At 48.8% G+C, this 21,376-nt stretch overlaps 1 protein-coding gene across 1 annotated transcript; it reads right to left on the reverse strand.

Annotated features, from left to right (window-relative positions):
* Positions 1–1,932: 1,932 nt before the first annotated feature.
* On the reverse strand, positions 1,933–17,306 carry LOC149335249 (sodium- and chloride-dependent glycine transporter 2-like). Its single transcript, XM_089551909.1, has 12 exons — positions 17,175–17,306; positions 15,625–15,797; positions 12,008–12,189; positions 9,701–9,833; positions 8,898–9,032; positions 7,923–8,026; positions 7,304–7,428; positions 6,784–6,896; positions 6,023–6,251; positions 5,174–5,274; positions 4,487–4,645; positions 1,933–2,844 (listed from the first exon to the last, which is right to left on the reverse strand). The coding sequence occupies exons 1-12, from the start codon at positions 17,296–17,298 to the stop codon at positions 2,515–2,517; spliced, it is 1,908 nt and encodes a 635-aa protein (XP_089408035.1). The 5' UTR covers positions 17,299–17,306; the 3' UTR covers positions 1,933–2,514.
* Between the last annotated feature and the right edge of the window lie 4,070 nt (positions 17,307–21,376).

Raw genomic sequence — 21,376 nt, forward strand, 5'->3', positions numbered from 1 at the left:
CTTGGTTTCTGTGGCTGTTGGCTTCTTTCATATTTATAACGAGCCCCTCATCCCCTTCCCTTGTTTGCTTAATTGCTTAGCGAGGGCCTCGGTTCTGGCAGCCTTGACGCCATAGGAAGCATAAGAGGGTTCTCACGCAGCTTCCACCCTCCCGGTTCGATGACGTTCTACGTCACACCTGCGGTAACTCAGGACGTTCTACGTCCGCCGCTTAAGAACGTGGGTGGCGCTGATGAACACTCTCAAGGTTAGGTTACTTGTAAACATAAATACCCCCGAAAGCAGAAGATTTGACAGCCGTCGCCGTAGCTCAGAGGTAGAGCACCGGACGCGTAATTCGAAGGTCGTGGGTTCGGATCCCACCGGCGGCATGTGGTTGTTTTTTCTTCTGCTTTTCTAATCAATTAGCTTTAAGCGATAACCTATTCACTACTATTCTAAATTGATCAACACCAGAAAATAAATAAATACATTAAAAAAAATCCCCTGTGCACCTTGGTTTCGGTGGCTGTTGGCTTCTTTCATATTTATAACGAGCCCCTCATCCCCTTCCCTTGTTTGCTTAATTGCTTAGCGAGGGCCTCGGTTCTGGCAGCCTTGACGCCATAGGAAGCATAAGAGGGTTCTCACGCAGCTTCCACCCTCCCGGTTCGATGACGTTCTACGTCACACCTGCGGTAACTCAGGACGTTCTACGTCCGCCGCTTAAGAACGTGGGTGGCGCTGATGAACACTCTCAAGGTTAGGTTACTTGTAAACATAAATACCCCCGAAAGCAGAAGATTTGACAGCCGTCGCCGTAGCTCAGAGGTAGAGCACCGGACGCGTAATTCGAAGGTCGTGGGTTCGGATCCCACCGGCGGCATGTGGTTGTTTTTTCTTCTGCTTTTCTAATCAATTAGCTTTAAGCGATAACCTATTCACTACTATTCTAAATTGATCAACACCAGAAAATAAATAAATACATTAAAAAAAATCCCCTGTGCACCTTGGTTTCTGTGGCTGTTGGCTTCTTTCATATTTATAACGAGCCCCTCATCCCCTTCCCTTGTTTATATATATATATATATATATATATATATATATATATATATATATATATATATATATATATATATAGATATGCATGTCAATATACCGGCACTATTTAACGTTAAACAGCTACTGACAAAAATAAAAATAAAAAATCTTTCCGGAGTTAACCAGGTGTGCTTATCAGTGTTCCCAAAAGCGACGGCCGGGTAGCAGACGATAACTAATTTCCCTTACTCCGAGCGACGTAGCAGGCGATAACGCCGGCCGCGGTCTAAGCTGTGCGCCGAGGTTCCCTAGCGAGGAAAGTTAGCACACGCGTTTCGAACTGGGCGCTGCATTCATTTCAACACGTCACCAGCGGACGTTTCGCTTACACCATACTGCCTGCTCTCCTCGTGCGCTGTTTCGGTCGCGTGCGGGAAAAAGCGTCGGATTTGCGCTGCAGAGCTCTAGAGTTTTTCTTCGTTTCAAAAACTGATATGACATCGTCTTCTTCACGGCATCAAGCTCCCAACTGGGACTAACCACATAGCTACGATAATTAAAAAGTTAGTGGGTCTTTGTTAATTACCTGGAAAATTAGTTTTGCATCATATTGTGCCCGCCGGGGCAAAGAGTGTGATCCTACACCTGTTTTTTTTTTGCTAAATTGAACTCAATATTTGCAGGAAGTTTTTGAAGCGTTCGCTGAAGCACCCGGTATATGTCCTCAGTATCCCTTTAACCAATGACACCCGTAAAGCGTGCTCTGCTTCAAATGTACTAATACAAAGGAGAAGCCAGCTTTACGCATTAAATCTTTATTGCTGCTTTACTGGAAAAAAAAAGATAACCAAATATAGCATGCTTTTGTTCTCGGAGAGTACACTTAAAGCAGAACGTACTCTTTGACGGGCTTCTAGGCATCAGAAGCCGAGGAACACAGGAGCGAGCAGGATGCTTTCTCCGGTACACAATGGGATGCTGTTGTGCCTGCAATATTCAGCCTGCACATACGTCTGCACATAACATAAGCGTCAGCTGGTTACCATGTTGGTTGTTGACAGGCTGCTCATCCCCGAGAGAGGTCGGAAATATTTGTATAAAAGGCGCGCACTGAGACCACTGCGCTGAATACAATCAGAAAAAAAAAAGAGCCCGTAAAAACTTGAGTTGCATTCGGTGTCCGCATTTAGGCTAATCACACACAAAAGTCGAGTAAGCACTATGTCAAGCCACGAAGCACAGTGATACGACGTCACAGAAATGAGGTGAGAAAGTCTGTCGCGGACATGGAAAGTATGAGCCACCGTCGCGACCACCATAGTCCTCTGCACAGGTTGAAGCCGTCACATACAGCAAGCTCCGCGGAACTAGAATCTTGTATTAAATATTGCTCAAAATTTCTCATAGTATCTTGTATACGACCCTATTCAAGATAGTGACCAGAATCTTGTAGAGGGTTTCATATAGGAACAAAGGGTCCTGCGTCACAGGATCTCATATCAGTCCGGCCTGCACCCCTGCAGTGGTTGAGGCGACAGGCGCTGCATTTTCGCCAGGTGTCGCCGATGCAGGTTCAACGGGCGGGTGGACCATCCGAGCGAGGGTTGTAGGGTCGGAGGGCGCCGTGAGAGACGGTGGCGCCCCCCCGCTGCCTCCGGCAGCCGCCGATGTGGCTTTGTCACCTGTCGGCGGCTGCGGCAACGGCTGGTCCGGCTCCGAGAGGTTGTTGATGCCTCGCAGCCGCAGGAAGCGCAGGTACTCGCGGCGCTCGTCGGGGTCCTTGGGGCCCCAGTCGTGCGAAGGCAGGAGCGCCTTGTGCAGCACCTGTGTAGGCGAAGGTGTAAGCAAAGAATTTTAGACGCCATCAGTTAAGTTGCCGGGCTGTTACGCGGGGGTCCGTCGGGCAGCACGCAATCAGAAGGCGTTACCTCGATCATCCTTGGTTTTGATTTCATCGTTTTGTCAGGGACCCTCGAACAGCCTTTAACCAGGCGCCGCTCGTGCGGATTTATGTTGAAACACACGCGGTAAACTGCAGGAACGACTGTTGGCCTACTGCGACGAGCAAAGGCAAGCGTTCATGCCGCAAAGCGGAGCCGACCCGCGGACCCCTGGGGTTCGGAGAAGGAAGTTCGACAGGAAACCAGTGAGGATTAACAGCCGTCCCAGAGAGGAGCGGCGAAGGACGGGAGAGGGGCCAGAACAGTACACGCGGTGTCGTTCGCTTTCCTGGTGTTTTCGCTGTGTTTTTTTTTTGTGTGTGTTTTTGTGTCTGTGTGCCGCAACTGAAATAGCGCAAACTTCGTAAGCTTCGACTACGCTTTGCTTGCGGGTAACGACCTCGCGGGCTCTGGCTTCCCATTAATTATTTCGATTTTGAAGAAGCACTTCCAACTGGGCGTTTCAAGCTCGTCTCAGATTTGTGAAACAAATTGTCAGAATGCTGTGCAAAACTGATTTCAGGGGCGGCACTTCCGGCGCCAAGGGCGAGACCGGAGAGACGCGAGGAGGCTCGGAGATGATCTGGGGGGCCTCGGAGCGAGAAGCTTCGCTTCGGTGAACTCAAAGGGAGAGCCAGCGTTTGTGAGAGGTAAAGAGATGTAAGTGCCGCTGTGGTCTGGTGTAATTGTTCAACCCGTGATAATGTAATCAAGTGTATATAGCGTTTGAAGTTGTTCAGTCCTTTCCTGCAACGTGTCGCCGGATCACCGAACGATCAGGAAACTTTAAGATCACGAACATCGATCGTAAAGAACCTATCCCTCTATTATCTGAAATTAACCGGCGCGTCCTTTATGTATCGAACTGAATTTGAGAGTATGTCTTTAGGTGAAAATCACTAACAGGGCGACAGTCTGAACACTCCGCTCGTCACCGTCGCGCACTCTCTGTAAAGTGCAGCATGAACGAACCGCTCCATTTGGAACATTCCAATCATAAACTTTCACCGAGAAGTAAAATATTACAAATAAAACAAAACAAAATGCAGTAAGAACTAAACGGCGTCGTCATGACTGATTCATTTTATTTTTTTCGTGTACTCTCTGACAATATCAATTCATGATGCTATAAATCAAAACTAAGGAAGAAGCACATTGCCGAAATTTGGGATACATGCACGCAATAGAAGCAATGTATGCTTGAAAAAAAGAAGTTTATGACCGTAAGACAGCTACACACAACGCCGCCCCACCCAGACGCAATAGCTCGTTATTCCTTTCTCATTACTGGACAGGCGGCTGTGTTTAGGGCAGAATGTACGCCTAGCCAGGGCGTCCAGTGGAAAGGTACTGACCAGGATGCAGTCGTGACATCGTAACCCTGTTCTGCCGCTACCTGTCTCGTCACTACGCCGGCATCCCTATCAGCTGTGCTTGCTCCTTACATCCGTGGGATACTCAAGCAGTGGATCATGCAAACTGCAACATCGCGGTGCAACGAAAGGAGCGCGTCCTTAACCACTCACGCGTCCGCAGGTGTGCCAGTGGTGGAGGGCGAACACTGCGATGATCTTCATGGCGATGAGGACCGAGCAGGTGCCGACCACGTTCACCCACGTGGGAAACGTGTAGTCCCCCAGCGTGAGCGGCTCGCCGTACATGAACACGTCCGCCACCACGATCCACTGCGAGGATCGCAGTTTTTTAGAGCATTTTTGTCAAGCGTGAGAACGAAGGAAGGAAAGAAGCAAGGTAGAAAGGAAAGAAGGAAAATAACGAAAGTAAAGGAACATAAGAAGGAAAAGAAAGAAAATGGAATAAAAAGAAAGAAGCAGAAATAAATGAGAAAAAAAGAGGAAGGAAAGAAGAAAGAAAGCAAGCCACAAGCTGGATTCGCTGCCAGAAAATTCGGGTTCAATTCATGGTTCAAAGGCGTAGTAGATATCAATAGCTGCTTGATGCCTGTCATCGCCTTCTTCGTTTGTGCGTCCCTGTATACCCTAGCATTATTCAGGTTTCCACATCTCGCTGACCCTCATGACTAACCATAACACGTAAACTTCACATGCAGATACAGCAAGACGCACAAAAAGATGCACGAACAAGCACGAAAAGCGCCATAAATCCGTCTCTGCACCCCGATGCGCTTGTGCCCTAATATGCTTGAAGCTCAGAGTTGGCAACAGAGGAGAGGTTACAAGACGCCGACTCGCCGTGAGACAGACGGGGCAGCACACGGCCCAGCAGATCTTCAGCGCCAGGCTGGGAGGGTGACCGGACATGAACTCGATGTCGGCGCAGAACCGCTTCAGCCCTGCGGGAAATCGACATGGAGTGATGCGCAGATATTGTCGCAACCAGAGCTGACAAAAAAGACAACGATTAGGACGTGGCAGTGCTTGTCATGTTCGCTTTTGAGGTCCCTGTCCCTATAGTCCGATACAACTCAAGAACGAAGCAGATTTGCCCCGTCAAAGGAATTCCTTCCACCCAATGGCACCGGCCGATTCTCATGACCTTGCTATCGCGACTTTGCAGGGAGTGGCCGACGAAAGCGGACAGTCCCCTCCTTCCATGGTGGGGGTAGTGCCCTCCCTTCTTTCTTTCTTTGTTTGTTTGCTTCTTTCTTTCTTTCTTTCTTTCTTTCTTTCTTTCTTTCTTTCTTTCTTTCTTTCTTTCTTTCTTTCTTTCTTTCTTTCTTTCTTTCTTTCTTTCTTTCTTTCTTTCTTTATTGTTTCCTCAGACACAGTCCAAGAGGGGGCCGAGGCTAAAGGTGACGGAGCGCCTGACAAGGGACCCGGCCCCCTTGCACAATGTACATAAAACAAAATTAGCATGACAAAGTTCGGTCAAGCAGTCGTCCTACGATCAGTCAATGTCACTTCATTGTCACACTGGGAGGTTCATGCGAATCGGCCAACGCCATTGGCTGGAAGGGGGATCCTTTGACGGGGCAAAACTGCTTTGTTCAAGTTGTATCAGACTACAGCATGCTGTCAACTTCTTGTTATGGCAACAACGCTTAAGACTCTACTCCTCATCTAATAATAGGGGAGCCGCACCGTAACCGAGGACGACAACCAGGAGCTCGGCGAGGCCTATCCATGGCAGCAGGTAGCCGCCCAGATAGGTGTCCATCACGGTCAGGATGTAGAGGCCCCCGCGGCTGGCCATGGGCATGCCGCACACGCACATGAGCGCGCACACCGCGAAAGACAGCAGGGGCCCGTACTTGCGCAGCGCAGGATACTGGTCCTTGAACGGGGTCAGCAAGCACTCGACCGACGAGAACTGGCCGCGAGGACAGGAAGACAGGAGAGGACAGGAGGACAGACACATGTTGCGGAAGAAGATTATGGCGCGAAAAATGACTCAAACTCAGATGATGCTATAAGGAAGGAACACAGGACAGGAAGAGGGGGGTGCAGGGTGCACACGTGCAGTCGTCTGCATTCAGAGCACTGCAGCCACACTTGAAGTGCCTTACTTTTTCTCCCAGGCGCATTGTTTTTGCAGCGGCCGTTCTGTGTACTAGACGCTCGCATTCATTCTAAAGGTAATGTTAGCTGCACATAGCCAACGTCCGTTACATCAGGGCACTATAAGTGTGTCTTGAGTGTTCGTGGGAAAGACGAAAAAAAAACAGTACACAGCCTCGAATTCTTTAGCCGACCGAAAAGAGACCGCGATGCATCGCTGATAGCACGGTGGTAAGCTAGCCTGGTGCAGGGATGGTGAGGCGTTAGCCTCTCAGCCATTACGGAGCAGCTGAAAGAAGTTGCACGAAGCCATTCCTGGTTGCAGTAGTAGCAGCATCACTCACCTCGGTGTCTATGGCGAGGAAAAAGAGCATCGCGTAGAAGGCGGCCGACCAGAGCTGTGGGTAGGCGATCATGCTGAGCGCCTGAGGGTACGCGATGAACGCCAGCCCAATACCTGCACGCAGAGAGATGAGTAATTGTCGGTGAAGAAGCCATAAAGCGCATGACGTAGACTCTAGAGTACCACTCCCTTTGTAGAGCTTTGATCCTTAACGATAGCGACGACAGAGGCAGCCTCTCATAAAGAAAGGCCTGCGATAAAGGTCGATGTTTAAAGCGTAACGTGTTAGTAATTCAGATGCGCAGTAGCAATGATCAACGATAATTACTAATTACGAGTGATCAGCGCTAATTACAAGTAACAGTGTACAGGCCATGGTAAAACAAAGCAGTGTATAAAATGGGCATACAAGCTCCTAAGGGCACAGCCCTTGATACCGGCGTCGTAGTGACGACGTCTAGCGATGGCACCCCTTGACGTGCACCTGAGTGTGAAAATGCCAAACCCGAGGTCTCACTCACCCGACGAGACGACGTCGTCGACGGGCAGTTCCAGGCTGTACGCCATGTTTCCGAGCACCGAGAACACAACCAGGCCCCCGAGGACGCTGACGACGAAGTCAGCCGCCGCAACCACGAGCACGTCCCTGAGTGGATCACAGGAGACGAGAATTCAGTGGCTAAGTCTGCAAGAGTAACACTGTCTCTTCCTTCTTTGTGCACATCGTCCACAAGCGCAGCATACATCTGTGTTGTCAAATCACAAACTAGACAACCAGTGCCTCTTCTCAGAGCAGAAAATAGGTTATTGGAACGGACCGCATCCATAGCTTGTTGGTACACGTCGCACCCTTTATCCTGACTTGTGTCCACCGGTTTATTCGTTGACTTTGTCCCACGTTGCGAGCGCACCAGGCGGCGAATTTGCACGTTTCGCCAAGCCTTAAGCCCTGTATACCATGCGTTACTGTGCGATATACAGTCGAAGAAAGTGTCTATACGCCATCCTATTACTCTACATTATAACACTTCGTTAAAAAACGTGAATGAAACAAGCGGCAAAAAAGCTCATGTCAATCTCCTTTCTTTTTTTTTTTTTTTGCCGCTAATTCAGTGAGGCGTAAGAGCTGCAACTGCCTACCCTTGAAGCTGGTTCCTGAATTCGTTGAAGCCACCGAAGCAGATGATCATGCCCTCGGCGAGGCTCAGTGAGTAGAAGATCTGCTCAGCAGCGCTTTTCCACACCTGCGTGATGGCAGAAAAACAACTGATCAGTCCAGATGCTCATTTTGTTTCCCCTTGTTTCGAAGCGTTCCCAGCATGCGATATATTAACGGTGCAAGAGGGGGCCACGCTTCTCCTGGCTTCAATACACATTCTGTCTGCCTCTGTCGTTTCCTGTGCAGCCTTGCTGTTGAGCAATGGTTTTCAGACTTCAGCGTGCCATCTTCGCAATGCACCAGCTGGCATCAAGCAGCCAACTGACCTCAACAGATCCTGGAACGCACCAGTGAGAGTTCTAAGCTCGGTGATTTTTATGAAAGCAGCAACATACACATGTTCGGCTATGATAACGGTGATGTTCACCCAGAATTTGCGCTTAAATAAGCGGTCAATACAAGATGGACGCACGGAATCATTTGAACGCAACACATGTGCTCCCGACAAAATCAAAGGATATTCTATGATCACTGTTCAAGCACTTTCTGGAGCTACCTTTGCAAAGGGTAGCTATAATTTCCGGTGTTAAATTAGAGTAGGTCGAGAAGCCCGCCACTCTGCCAAGTGTTTCATGAAGTAAAAACTAACAGCAGCGAGGAGCAGCTGGATGGATACCGTCCCGCGGACAGTGCAGCTAAAGATTCGGCCAGCTGTACGTATTCTGACCAACGTCTCATCTCTGCGTCACAACGTATCATCGGGTAACGAACTCTAGCAGCTAGGACAATCACTACGACACCAAATATCAGCAATGGCCGACAGCTGTGAAGCTATATAAATCCCTGTCTGCTTCTGAACCACGTACTTCAATGTCCTTTACATTCTATATTGCTTCCGCCATGACAGGCGGCATTTCCCTTTAGAATGTTCCCCGCACAAGCGAGCAAACTCTGACCTTTGCGCGGAAGATGCTGGACCAGTCGGGGACCAGGTAGAAGCGAATGCCATCCGCAGCGCCGGGCAGTGTGATGCCACGCAGGAACATCATGATCAGTATGAAGAGTGGAGCCAATGACGTCACGTACACCACCTGATATGAATAAGAGGTTAGCCGCGGCGCGCACTGCAGAGTAACGGCCACTGCGCCACACTAGACAGTAGCTATCGTTTCCCTGTTTGCTACATTTTAGTGTGTCGTTTCTCGTTACATAGTACAGGAACTGTGGCTACGACATCCATGAGATTCCAACTTCTTGTACACGATGAAAAAGTGGCGCAAAGAAAACGGAGACTAGGAAAAAAGACAACAGGACGAGCGCCTTGTCCTGGCGCTCGTCCTGTTGTCTTCCCTCCTTGTCTCCGTTTTGTTTGCGCCCCTTTTTCATCATGAACAGCTTACAACTCGCCCAACTTTCCATTTTGTTGTACACAAGACATTCCAAAAAGCTGCGACTTCGGTCACTGCTCTCGTCCCGGGGTATCATTCCGTTAATATTTTTGCCCCTAGAATTAGCTGATGCGTGCGAAATTGGTATGAAAAGGAGGCCCACCAACCTTTTGCATAGACCTATCGTTATGATGTCGTGGCCAATTAATTGTCTTGCACTTGCTTACTTTCATTTCTCCGGAAGAGTCGATCCTGCTTGTACGCCTTCCATCTACGCGTTTTTCAGCGGAACCCAATATGCGACGCGCGCTCATGGTCATCGCTTCTGTCCTTGTTTCGGCAATCTGCCGCGGACCACCTCAATCGCGCACCTTTCCCGAAGTCTTGATGCCCTTGAAGACACAGAGGAAGACGCATGTCCAGGACACCACCAGGGATGCGACCAGCGGAGGCTGCAGCGAGCCCAGGTCCTCGATTCCACTGCTCAGGCCGAGCACGTGACGGCTGAGAGGGTGCAGGAGCAGTGCCGGCGGGAGAACTCAATTTCTGAATTCACAAGAAATTTATCAAGTGCCTTTTCTCTTTTCACGTTAGCTCTGCCAGAAGGTTTTGCAGTGTTTGCGACATAGCTGTCCGTAGTGCCGTTCTGAAGGACCATGTCACCATCGCTAGTCCTGTGACGTCATCTCTCCAATGTATCGTTGTGGGCGAGGAGGGAGATTGTTTTATTGTCACCCTGTCTTTCAAAGGACATGCTTAAAGTTCCAGGTGGGCCCGGGCCACCCAACCACTTTGCCAGAAATGGGATTTTTACAAACCAGCAGGTCGAGCTGCAAACTCAGGTGGGGATCGTGTGATTCTGTAGTGGCGACAGGGTCAATTTTTCTGTTATACTGAGGTACTACGGCCGCTTCGACCATGACCGCTACAACAGTAAGTCGGTACAGTTGTTGATTCGCTTCTTCGATCGGCGGCGGAAGGTGTAAAGGCAGGGAGTTAACGCTGCCCACAGTGCAGTCTTTTGTGTTCTCCCCTGTCCCGTTCCTTTAGCTGAGAGCTCCAGCTAATTTTTTATGGGAGGTGTACATGAAACTTTCGCCGTCGGCGCCACTTTCACCTTAGCTGAGCCATAAGAACCATGTGGGCCTGGGTGTGGTTGTTCTTGACGTTCTTGAATGTGCGCCTTTTGTGGTCATTTGATCGAAGGTGGGACTGCCCCATGTGAATCAATGAGCGGGCGCTTTTCTGCGGCATGCGATGCAGCCCTGGTGTTCGCCTCTTACCCTGAAGAACGGCTAAATTTCTGGAGTACAAATTACCAAGACAAACAAATGCGTCGCCACAAACAGTTGAAAGTGTGTGCATCATTTCACAACCCAGCGCTACTCACATCCTCAAGGGAGAATGGGGACAAATTATGCCACGTGTTATTAAGGAAAAATTCGTATGGTACTGTCAAACTTTCGTTTATTCCCCGAAGTCTCTTGTGGGTACAGAGTGTAGATTGATCCTAATGAAGAAAGAGTAGAGCCCCGGTCTTTAGTGTATCGTGGGCAGACGGAAAAGAAAAACCAGTGGGTTGTAAAGTAAATCGGCCTAGTGCCGCAAGGACAAAATTTATAAATATAAAAGATGAAGTGGGTTTGGGGATGAGGGGTTAGAAAGAGGAAAAGAAACTGAGAAATAAGTCTACGTCATTAGCGGTTCCCCAGCAAAGGGAGCAGGCCCGACTTCAGGGGCGTTTAGAAAGAGTTCTCCAGAGGAAACCAGCAGCCGCGGTTGACTGTAGCCGCGGAACTTCGATACGATAATGATGGTGGTAGTTCCTAGTGTGTAACAAAGAAAGTGAAAAATGAGCTGAAGTCAGCCAGCAGTAGCATACGCTTTCCCGGGAGACCGTGGTTGCCCCTATTTGCAAGGCCGGTGAAAAACAGGATTCACTGCACCTTACAGAGATACCAGAAAAAAAATGTATAGCGTTGCATCCCGCATGTAGCATAAAGTTTATCGCTACCACCTCCAATGACGGCTCTACACGAAAATTCATTCAGTGATCCGCAAACCACGACACAGATCGGCATTGCTGTGTTCCTCTGTGTTGTACATTACGATCACAATGAAAGGTTTCAAAAACGATTACGATAATTTTCGTATATTTTCACCATGTCACAATGGACGCCTTATGAAACATACGGAGTCAAATGAAAAACGCGCACGAAAGAGTCTAAACTCATGCGGACTCCGTGTGACGCCATGCATATCATATGGAAATCTTGTCGAAACTATTTCGATAATATGGTTTGTTTTAAAAACATATTGTTGGTGCTGGCTTTCTGTTGGTGATCATGTCGTCGCGCATTCGTGAATACCGTTCTCGTCTGAATGATCATTCATTTTGTACTATCTTGTTGCTGTTTTCTTTGTGTCTTATAAACCCTCCCCTCTGTAATGCCCTTGGGCCCTGGAGGTAAATAAATAAATATAATATTAACCGTACAAAACACATATGGAAAGCATACGTATTTCCATAATCTTTTGTGTATGAAATGAACTCCGTATTCGGTTCCATATGCGCCGCTAATATGCAACGTTTTACTAGGGGTGCAGCTTACAAGAGACCATAAAACGCATGCATAGGGTGGAGAGAAACATAGTGGCAGAGAAAGGTGTCCACCCACTAGAAGAACTGCTCGGGCGCCGTCTGGGTGGCGGGCGTGCAGGCGTTGGCCAGGCGTTCGTACACCTCGAGGGGCACCAGCACCACGTCGGAGCCCCGCGTGATGACGTGCGCGTCGGGTCCCGAGTAGTTGTCGCCCGCGTAGCGGTTCAGCAGGCGCCGCTCAATCGTCCAGCACGGAACCTGCGCGCGAACACGTGTCGTACTGTATGGCCGACTTTTGCGAACGACCGTCGGAAAGTTACACGGTTAACTGCTCGTGAACACCCATCGTCAACTGCTTACACCGGTATTTTCTTTTCACGACGCTGATGGTACTCAATCGGGAGGAGCGAAGAAGTTCACGGCGGAGCCGCTCCGCAGGCCGTCGTTCACAACCCTTGCAGCGACAGGGATCGCCAAAGGCACAACACTGGCTCGTCCAGAGCGTTAGCTGTCAAAGTCACTCGAGCATCACAGTATTCCCCCATCCGGGCTCTTGTATAGAGCAGTGCTGCGACCTTAAGTGCTGAACTTCTTTGGTGTGAGCCGCCGCTGTGGCTCAGTATAGTTATGGAGCTCGGCTGATGACCCGAAAGACGAGGGGTCGATTCCGGCTGAGGCGGCTGAATTTCGATTACGGCGAAATTCTAGAGGCCCGTGTACTGTGCGATGTCAGTGCACGTTAAAGAACCCCAGGCAGTCGAAATTTCCGGAGCCCTTCACTACGGCGTCCCTCGTAGCCTGAGATACTTTGGGACGTTAAATCACCATAAACGCATAAACCATAAACATTTAGTGTGAGTGACCGTACATGGCCTTTTTTGAAAATGCAGAAGGCGGTATATTAAATTATACTTGAGTTCACATGGTGGAGGCAAACAAACCGATCGCGAACATTGGCCGGATGTTTACTCTAGTGGTAATGCGTTATTTCAGCGACAGCTATAGGGTGCTGCGAAATGCCGATGTCGCGTTTTGGCAACGCCATATGTACTGTATGGGTGCTGTTGGTTTAGGTCGCTTCACTCGCTTTAGTACGACGGGTAAGCTCTAGTTAATGTCTCCTGTTGAGAATATTGGAGAATCCTGGTGTAGTATCAAGCCATGGGTTGTGGTGGTAGTGGTGTCTATATAGTCGGATACAACTCAAGAACGGAGCGGCTTTTCCCCGTCGAAGGACCACCCTCCAGCCAATGGCGTCGGCCGATTCTCATGAGCCTGCTAGAGTGACAATACAGGGAACGGACTATCACCGACCATAGAGGGAGAGGAATGTCCCCTTTCATCTGCCACTCCCTGCATTGTCACGCTAGCAGGCTTATGAGAATCAGCCGACGCCATTGGCTGGAGGGGGGTCCTCTGACGGGGAAAAGCTGCTCCGTTCTTGAGTTGTATCCATAGAAAGTTTGCGTCACGCGTGCTACCGTGCTGCGAAACACTGCCTGGGGGAATACCGGCTATACTTCAGGTGGGTTCTTTATGTCACACAGATGCTGACTTAAAAAGAATTACAGGAATCGATGCACAGGAACGGGAGTTATTCAGTGGAGAAATTTCAAAATACAAACAAACAAAACGCTGCCCTCAACTCGATTTTGGCGGGGCTTCCCACTCCTATTTCGCTCTCCCAATGACGGCACCTGGCGCAACCAATCAAAACAGCCAGCCAGAGCACGTCGCGGAAGTTTGTACTCCATGGTTGCCTGCTCTCTGTAACTCGTTCTTGCTGAGACTGGCAGCGTTGTTTCCATGCCAGAGCGCCCCTGGTGGTGTATTTTTATTTTACTTGCTTTGCAGGGCTTTTATCTAAGACAAACAAGTTGTTTTTGTTGATCTGATATAAAACGCAGACAGGTGACAAAATGTGTCTCTATTTATTCACACAATTTGCAGTATAACTACTGTTTGTCCGGTCATCAAGCTCGCGCCAGGTGATGTCATATCCGCTGCTAAGAACCCGCCACTGTGTGGGGACATCATCAGAGCCATGAAGTTGTTTTTGGGAGGACATTAAAATATTAAAAAACGGAATGTACGTGGTATTACCGACGCTAATAGCACCATTATAACTCACTGTATGCAATCAACAGGCAAAACAGTTAACAAAGATTGTGTTTCTGGGCCCCTTTAAGGCAGGCGGCCGACGTGACACGCGTAGCGAGAGAAATGGTCAAGACGGAGAATTGGGAGAGAGAGGTTTAGGGGGAGCGTGGACGGCGCCGATGGCAACATGATTTCGCCGAACGTACAATATACAGCTCTTGCTGTATTACATAGCGTAATGGTGATGTACTTTAACTTTATTAGTGAGACAGCAGGCAGTGCTTGTGACATGCCCCAGGTATGTCACCGATTGAGTAAGATTAGTTGGGCCTTCTCTCGTGGGGACCAGGTGCTCAACTACCATCCCGGATGTGGAATGGATGCCGCCATCAGAATGACTCCAATGTGTCACCAACTTGATCGCTAAAGCAGTGTTTTGCGTTCCATTGCGATGTTGCCCCTAAATTCGCCACATCCTTTCAGGTTGTAGATCCCGAATCTTACAGTCGGCTCTACATGCCGATGAAGTGACTGTATGGGAATACCATCCAGATATGTCTCAAAACAGATCTGGATGATCTATTTTGAGACAGCTTACAATAATTTACCATACAAGCGCAGCAAGTCGTGTCCAAGAAAGCTTCGAGAAGTTGCGTGCTCCTTCTGAACGAGTGTTGGGGGTGATCTGTGCAAACGCGAGCGTTGAAGACGAGTCCACCCTTAGCTTGCGACACGAGACACCAGCGCGCCAATGAGATGAAGAGATGATGGATTTTTATGGCACAAGGGCAGCTTTGGCTAAAGAGCTCCTTGGCACAAGGTAGTTTTCATTGCACAAGGTGGGATCAAAGGCCCATTCATTTCACTCTAAAGAAGCCCTGAAAAAGCCGAGCACCAGGTAGGGGAAAGCGTGTACCCATTGTATCGCCGGTGGGTACCCGGCGGCACTGGGGATCGAACCCCGCACCTCCCGCATGCGAGGCGGATGCTCAAACCACCAGGCCACCGCTGCGGTCTGGAGAGAGAAGTTGCTCTCTATATCAAGTGAAAAAATTCAGGGGGCACTTTGGCTCTCTAAAGTGCTGCAGGGAGAAAGCGTTTCCTGGCCACTGTTTGTTTTTATTTACTTTCTTTATTTGTCATATTTTGTTCTGTATTTTTTCTCCTTTTTGTTTTTATTTTTGTTTATTTTCTTATTTTTGTTTTTTCTTTTTTCCTTTTCTTGACTTTACTCCTTTTATTTTATTTATGAAGCCCATGCATTCACTAGATGCGCCTTTATTCATGCTGGAACCTTGAGCCTTTTAAGCAGTGACGCCGAAAGGCGGACGAATCTGCCGACGCGTCTGTCGACACTCCTGCCGACGCGTCTGCTAACGACAGTATGAGGCATTAAAGGCTTTCGCCTTAATAACATTAGTGGAGTTCAGAGTGCAGTTTTATTTTCGGATCACAAATATTCGCCAAGTCATTTAGGCATGACTTGGCCACTTCAGCGTCCATCGCTTCCTCAATTACTCACTCCGACTCCAGGCATCGATCGCCTCGGTACGCGCAACCGCGTCCAAATGCGCGGCATGGAAGCCCACTTACGACCCCTGGCGTCGGGTTGTAGCAGTTGTGGTCGGCCCACGTGGCGTAGTCGCAGCTGGTCCACGGCAGCGTCTCCCGGAACGAGTAGACGAGGTAGAGCAACGCGTAGCCCAGGATCACGTTGTAGTACAGGCTGATGAAGGCGCACGCGTACACCATGGCCCAGCCCACGCCTGCGTTCGTCCAGTGTGGTTGATGTCAGTGCACGTTAAAGATCCCCAGGTGTTCGACATTATTCCGGAGACCTCCACTACGGCACCTCTTTCACTCCCACCTTTTCTCCCTTCCCTTGCGGCGCGGTTCAGGTGTCCGCCGAGTTTTGCGAGACAGATACTGGGCCATTCCTTTCCTCAAAAACCAATTTACCAGTGTGGTTGGTACAGTCAGCAACAGAGCGAATCAAGAGCGGTTTAAGTGCGAGTGCTAGCCATATTCGAGTCACGTACAAGTCACGTACGGTTTAACGCAATTCATGGCTCTTAACATGGGCCCCTTGACCGAGCCGAAGTGTATCCTGCATTCCAGCCCTTCAGCAAGGGAGTGAGACAGTATAGCATTAAAGTTCCGTGGAGCCGTCATTGTAGCGTCGTAGCTGCTTGTATGGGTTTCGCCTGCATAGTTTATTTTTAACAGAATGTTTGCACAAAAGCAGGTAAAAAAAAAATCATGAACTGTCGGCTTGAAAAAGCGCCGAAATCTGTTAGTGAAAGATTTTTTTTTTTATTCTAAGCACGCTCATCTTAAAAACGGCGTAAACATTTAGTTTTATGCCAAAAGTGAGCATCACAGCACCGGTTGGAATTACCTAAACTCTAGAAATTGACGTTGCCAGATTAGTAAATCGTGAACTTGGATCGCTGAAAGGACTACAGACACCTCATTTTAGTGGCATGTTTTCTTCTTTCAAATGATGCGTTAGACATTGAAAAACATGGTTCACCACACGGTGTTCGTCTACGACCGCTTTGTGATTTATAACCGAATTTCTTGTAACAGAAAAAAACTGAAATATAATCGCTGATACGTAGTTTTAATACACTAGAACGCATTGGTCAGCCTGCTGAAAAGTGATTTAAACACTCCCCACACCCTACAATCATTGCTCGGTCGAAGAAACCGGAACAGAAACTGCCTCCAGAAGAATTATAAATTATTTTGGGTTAAGCAGCTGTGAAGGAAAACGATGCGCAAAATTGCACTGGTGGTGTGTGCACTTGTGTGTGTCGTTTTTCCTTCACTGTCCTCGTCTGCAAGCGTTGCTTATCCCATGATGTCTGAAAATCAGCTAGGCTAGCACTTACTCTTCCATAAATTATTTAACGACCGTAGGCGAATGCCACCTGGAGAACCATGTATTCGAATATACAACGCGTCAACTGCAAGAAGAAAACATGCAACTAAATTTATTATCTGTGGTTCTTTAATAATTGCAGGTTATTCAGAGGCGTTACCATAATGGCTGTCTGTCATCACGGTCAGCAAATACGTGGAGAGGCTAAGCATGGAAACGTTGCCCATGGAATCAATCTGCTGAACCTGACGCCTCTTACCCTTGGCGAGCGGGAATCCCCCGAAGGCCTTGACCTGGGCGTCGCTGGCGAACTGGCCCAGTATGAGCTCCAGGTAGTACATGGGGCGACCCACCACAAGCATGAGCACCATGTACGGGACCATGAACGCCCCTACAAGAATTAAAATGTCCTTTCAGCCTGAGCCTGAAGTGAGAAAACATCTGCAAAGGACGTGTCGAGAAAGACACACAGAGCAGGGCAGCGTCACCTAACGCAACGATGCTGTTCATTGAGTCAGTACGGAAGGGGTAAGCACAGCCCCTCCATTCGACGTCATCATCATCAGCCCGATTACACCCACTGCAAGGCAAAGCCCTCTCCTATGTCTCTCCAATTAACCCTGTCCTGTGCGAGCTCCGGCCCTTCATAAACTTCATAATCTCATCCGCCCACCTAACTTTCTGGCGCCGCTGCTACGCTTGCTGTCCCTTGGAATCCACTCCGTCACCCTTAAGGACCAGCGGCTATCTGCCTTCGGATTACATGCCCTGCCCAAGCCCATTTCTTCCTCTTAGTTCCAAACTAGGATGTCATTAACCCGCGTTTGTTACCTCGCCCACTCTGCTCTCTTCTTGTCTCTTAACGTTACACCTACCATTTTTCTTTCGATAGCTCGCTGCGTTGTCCCTAACTTAAGCTGAACCCTTTTAGTTTGCCTCCACGTTTCTGCCTCATAGGTGAGTATCGGTAAGATGAAGCTGTCACTTTTCTCATGAGGGATATTGGTAAATTGCCATTCGCCATTCAATATCTGAAAGAACCTGCCAAATGCGCTGCACCACATTATTATTCTTGTAGTTATTTCACATTCGTTATTTCGCGCTCGCTGTTGTGCAACGTTATAAACGAAAATTCGCTAAGAAATGACATCACCTTCAAAAATACCACCACGCTTGCCCCGGACAATAGACCTCTCCCTGGTGTAAACAACGCGATGTCGAAGGAGCGTGGCCTGATGAGGCTTACGCCTTAAAACAGTAGAGGTAGGTCACAGTGCTGCTGAGTTGCTCCGCAGCCTCAATTTTTATCCGCTCTTACGTCACGCTACGCGTTGGCAGTCCTTAATAAAGGCGACATAGCGAGCCTGTGTATTGCGATGTCGAATACCGCCATTAGATAGCATTCACATCCTCAACTGCGATACCACTTCGTAAAGCGCTGATGCCCAGTAAGCGCACCTTGACTGTTGTGCCCCTTCATGGAAGCAAACAGTATCACGCACCGATTCCGATTATCCTCGGAACGAGTGCGGGTTGCCAGCGCAGGAATGTCTCAGCGGAAAGCTCGGTGTCAAAAGCTTGCGATCGTGCAACGATTGCGCTAGATAGCTGCAGGAATTTGTTTTACCAGTGGGCCCACTCATTTATGAGTACCGCGATTGTAAGTACCGTCTGGAGGTGCTATGCCACGGTCATTAATGGAACCATGCTGGATTTGTCCTCCTCTTCGAATACTGTCCGCAAAGTTTGGTTGGTTTGGTTTGGTTTATGGGGTTTAACGTCCCAAAGCGACTCAGGCTATGAGGGACGCCGTAGTGGAGGGCTCCGGAAATTTCGACCACCTGGAGTCCTTTAACGTGCACTGACATCGCACAGTACACGGGCCTCTAGAATTTCGCCTCCATAGAAATTCAACCGCCGCGGCCGGAATCGAACCCGCGTCTTTCGGGTCAGCAGCCAAGCACCATAACCACTGAGCCACCGCGGCGGCTGTGTCCGCAAAGTGGACACTTTGCGGACACAGCCGCCACGGTGGCAGCGGTAAGTTTTAACGAAGCGTTACAGTCGTCGTCTACAGTTTGTGCACAGCCACTCACTCCAGCTATGAAAACATACTGCACGCCTAAGCACACACTACAACCTTTTAACTTATCTCTACTGCGTTAGAGCTACCGTTACATGGCCCCGAAAGAGCTACGCATTCGCGCGCTGCACACGAGCAGCTATAGCTATAGCGCGCCTCAGGGTAGCAGCAGCATCATCGTTATCACCACTGCAGTACAGAGGGCCTCTCCTACCATTCCCCAGTTAACCCTGTACTGTGGCAGCCACAATTTCCTTATCCCCCCAAACTTCATAACCTTATCAGCCCACCTGATTTTCTGCCGTCCCCGGTTACGATCACGTCTAGGGTATCGCAGCACTAAAACTCTTCTAGAGGCCCGTGTACTATGCGATGTCAGTGCACGCTAAAGAACCCCAGGTGGTAGAAATTTCCGCAGCCCTTCACTACGGCGTCTCTCATAGCCTTAGTCGCTTTGGGACAAACCCCATAAACCAAACCAAACCAAACCAAAACTCTGATACGAGTGAAGAACACACACTGCCACCGACCTCCGCCGTTCTCGAAGACCACGTAGGGAAAGCGCCAGACGTTTCCCAGGCCGACGGACACGCCGATGGTGGAGAGGATGAACTCGAGCTTGTTGGCCCACTTCTCGCGCGGCGGACCCGCCGCCGGCATGGTGGCCATCGCTCCGGTACCAGGGGCTGACGACGACGCGGTCTCGGTTGCTGCTCCTGGGTCGTCCTGTGGGCACGCCTGTCGCGAGACTGCAGCGATGATGGCGAGCAATTAGCCGGTCCTGCTTTTGATGTAACCGATGACCGATTTCTTCGGTAACGGCGATTTGCATAGCAGGGATCGGTTCGACCGAACAGCGTGGAGGCCTTGATCCTTCTTCTTCCACGATGTCTCGCACGTGCGTCAGCACAGCACGGGTAGCCTTTTCTGACAGCGTGGTGGTGGTGGCGAAAAACTTGTCTTTTTAGGAATCGTGACTGTGGGACCGACCCTCTGGGAAACCCTATACTCCGATAGCTTCTTAAAGCACGCTACGCTTACTAGCGATTTATTTGTTTCAGGCGAATCTAGCTTCATTCTTTTCACAAACAGAGTGCTTGTTTGTGTCATTTAGTGAACGCAGTAAATAATGTTTATGAAAACGATACTCTGCCTGGCCACGATGGATTAGTGGCTGTGGCAATCGACTACTGAATCCAAGATCACCGGATCGAATCCCGGCAGCGATGGAGGCGAAATGCAGAGACGCCCGCGTGCTGTGAGTAGGTCAATGCTCGGTAAACAACTAAAGGTGGTCAAAATGAGTCCGGAGCACTCCACTACGGCGTCTCTCATAGCCCCAAGTGCAACTTTGAGACGTTGCATACACCATGCCAAAACAGTGAAGTTGGTGCGACGACCTCCGCCATTTTCATGCAGACAGAATTTTCCATCATGAATATTATCACTGTCTTTTTATGAATTTTTAGCGTCATGTGTAACTTCGAAATAAAGTTGATTCCGCTATACTTCGGGTGTTTTGACAAATCCTGGCTTCTACAAGTCACAGTTCCCGATCATTGCTTCACTTAGTGCAAAATTTTGTACATGCTGTGTAAAAGATATTGAATTCAGGAAAAATTTTTTACTATCAGCAAGAAACGAAACCAGAACAACAGAATTGAAACGTAAACAGCAAAATTAGGTCTTAGCCGGGGAAAGCTCAATACTAGCGCAAGTTCACCTCGAATGAGCGAGGATTCTCCCTCTTTAGGAGCTCGTGTTTCTTTTTATATTGGCGCTTTAGTTCCCTTGTTCGCATTAGATTTTTTGCTGATAGCACATGTGTGGAAAATATTTTGAACTTAGTGATAATTTTTTTACGCCTGAAAAAGATTTTGAACAAATTTTGTACATGCCTGTAAACGATTTTGCAGCATTCACGCCCCTAAAAGGTTTTGAATGCAATGAAAAATTTTGTACATGCCTCTGAAAGATTAATTCTGTAGTACAAAATTTCGTGCAAGATTGTACATGCATGTGAAAAATTAACCTCTTGCGCATAGGAAAACTGTCGTGGTGGCTCTCAGGCCAGGTTATATTATTTAGGTGAAAAAATATTTTTGAATCGAAATATCAAGCGGCTCTTGGAACGGTTAATTATGACGATCGCAGTAACAAAGACCGCCCGACAAGTGTTTCGGTCTTCTTTTTATGGTCACTGCTGATCCTGTAGTAGTACTGCGCTTCTTATTCATCAACATGTAATAAAGTTCTAGTTTTGCAGAACCGCCTTCGAGTTGAAGTACATAGATGCCGTGCCCTATGTAAGTTTGGAAGCGCTGTACTGCTATTTTTGCAGGAACACGTCGCGCGTTGGTATAGGCCCTGACTCACGT

This window comes from Amblyomma mixtum, chromosome 7 (assembly GCF_055824585.1).
Source record: "Amblyomma mixtum isolate Tamu chromosome 7, ASM5582458v1, whole genome shotgun sequence".
Lineage (NCBI taxonomy): Eukaryota > Metazoa > Arthropoda > Arachnida > Ixodida > Ixodidae > Amblyomma > Amblyomma mixtum.

Bases quoted from the DNA above. Each gene is read 5' to 3' on its own strand.
- LOC149335249 (XM_089551909.1), bottom strand. From the start codon at position 17,298: ATGGTCCCGTACATGGTGCTCATGCTTGTGGTGGGTCGCCCCATGTAC. The intron at 15,798-17,174 runs GTAAGAGGCGTC...GGACGAACGCAG, and splicing joins GGGATTCCCGCTCGCCAAGG to GCGTGGGCTGGGCCATGGTG. The intron at 5,275-6,022 runs GTGCGGCTCCCC...GATTTCCCGCAG, and splicing joins GGTTGTCGTCCTCGGTTACG to GGCTGAAGCGGTTCTGCGCC.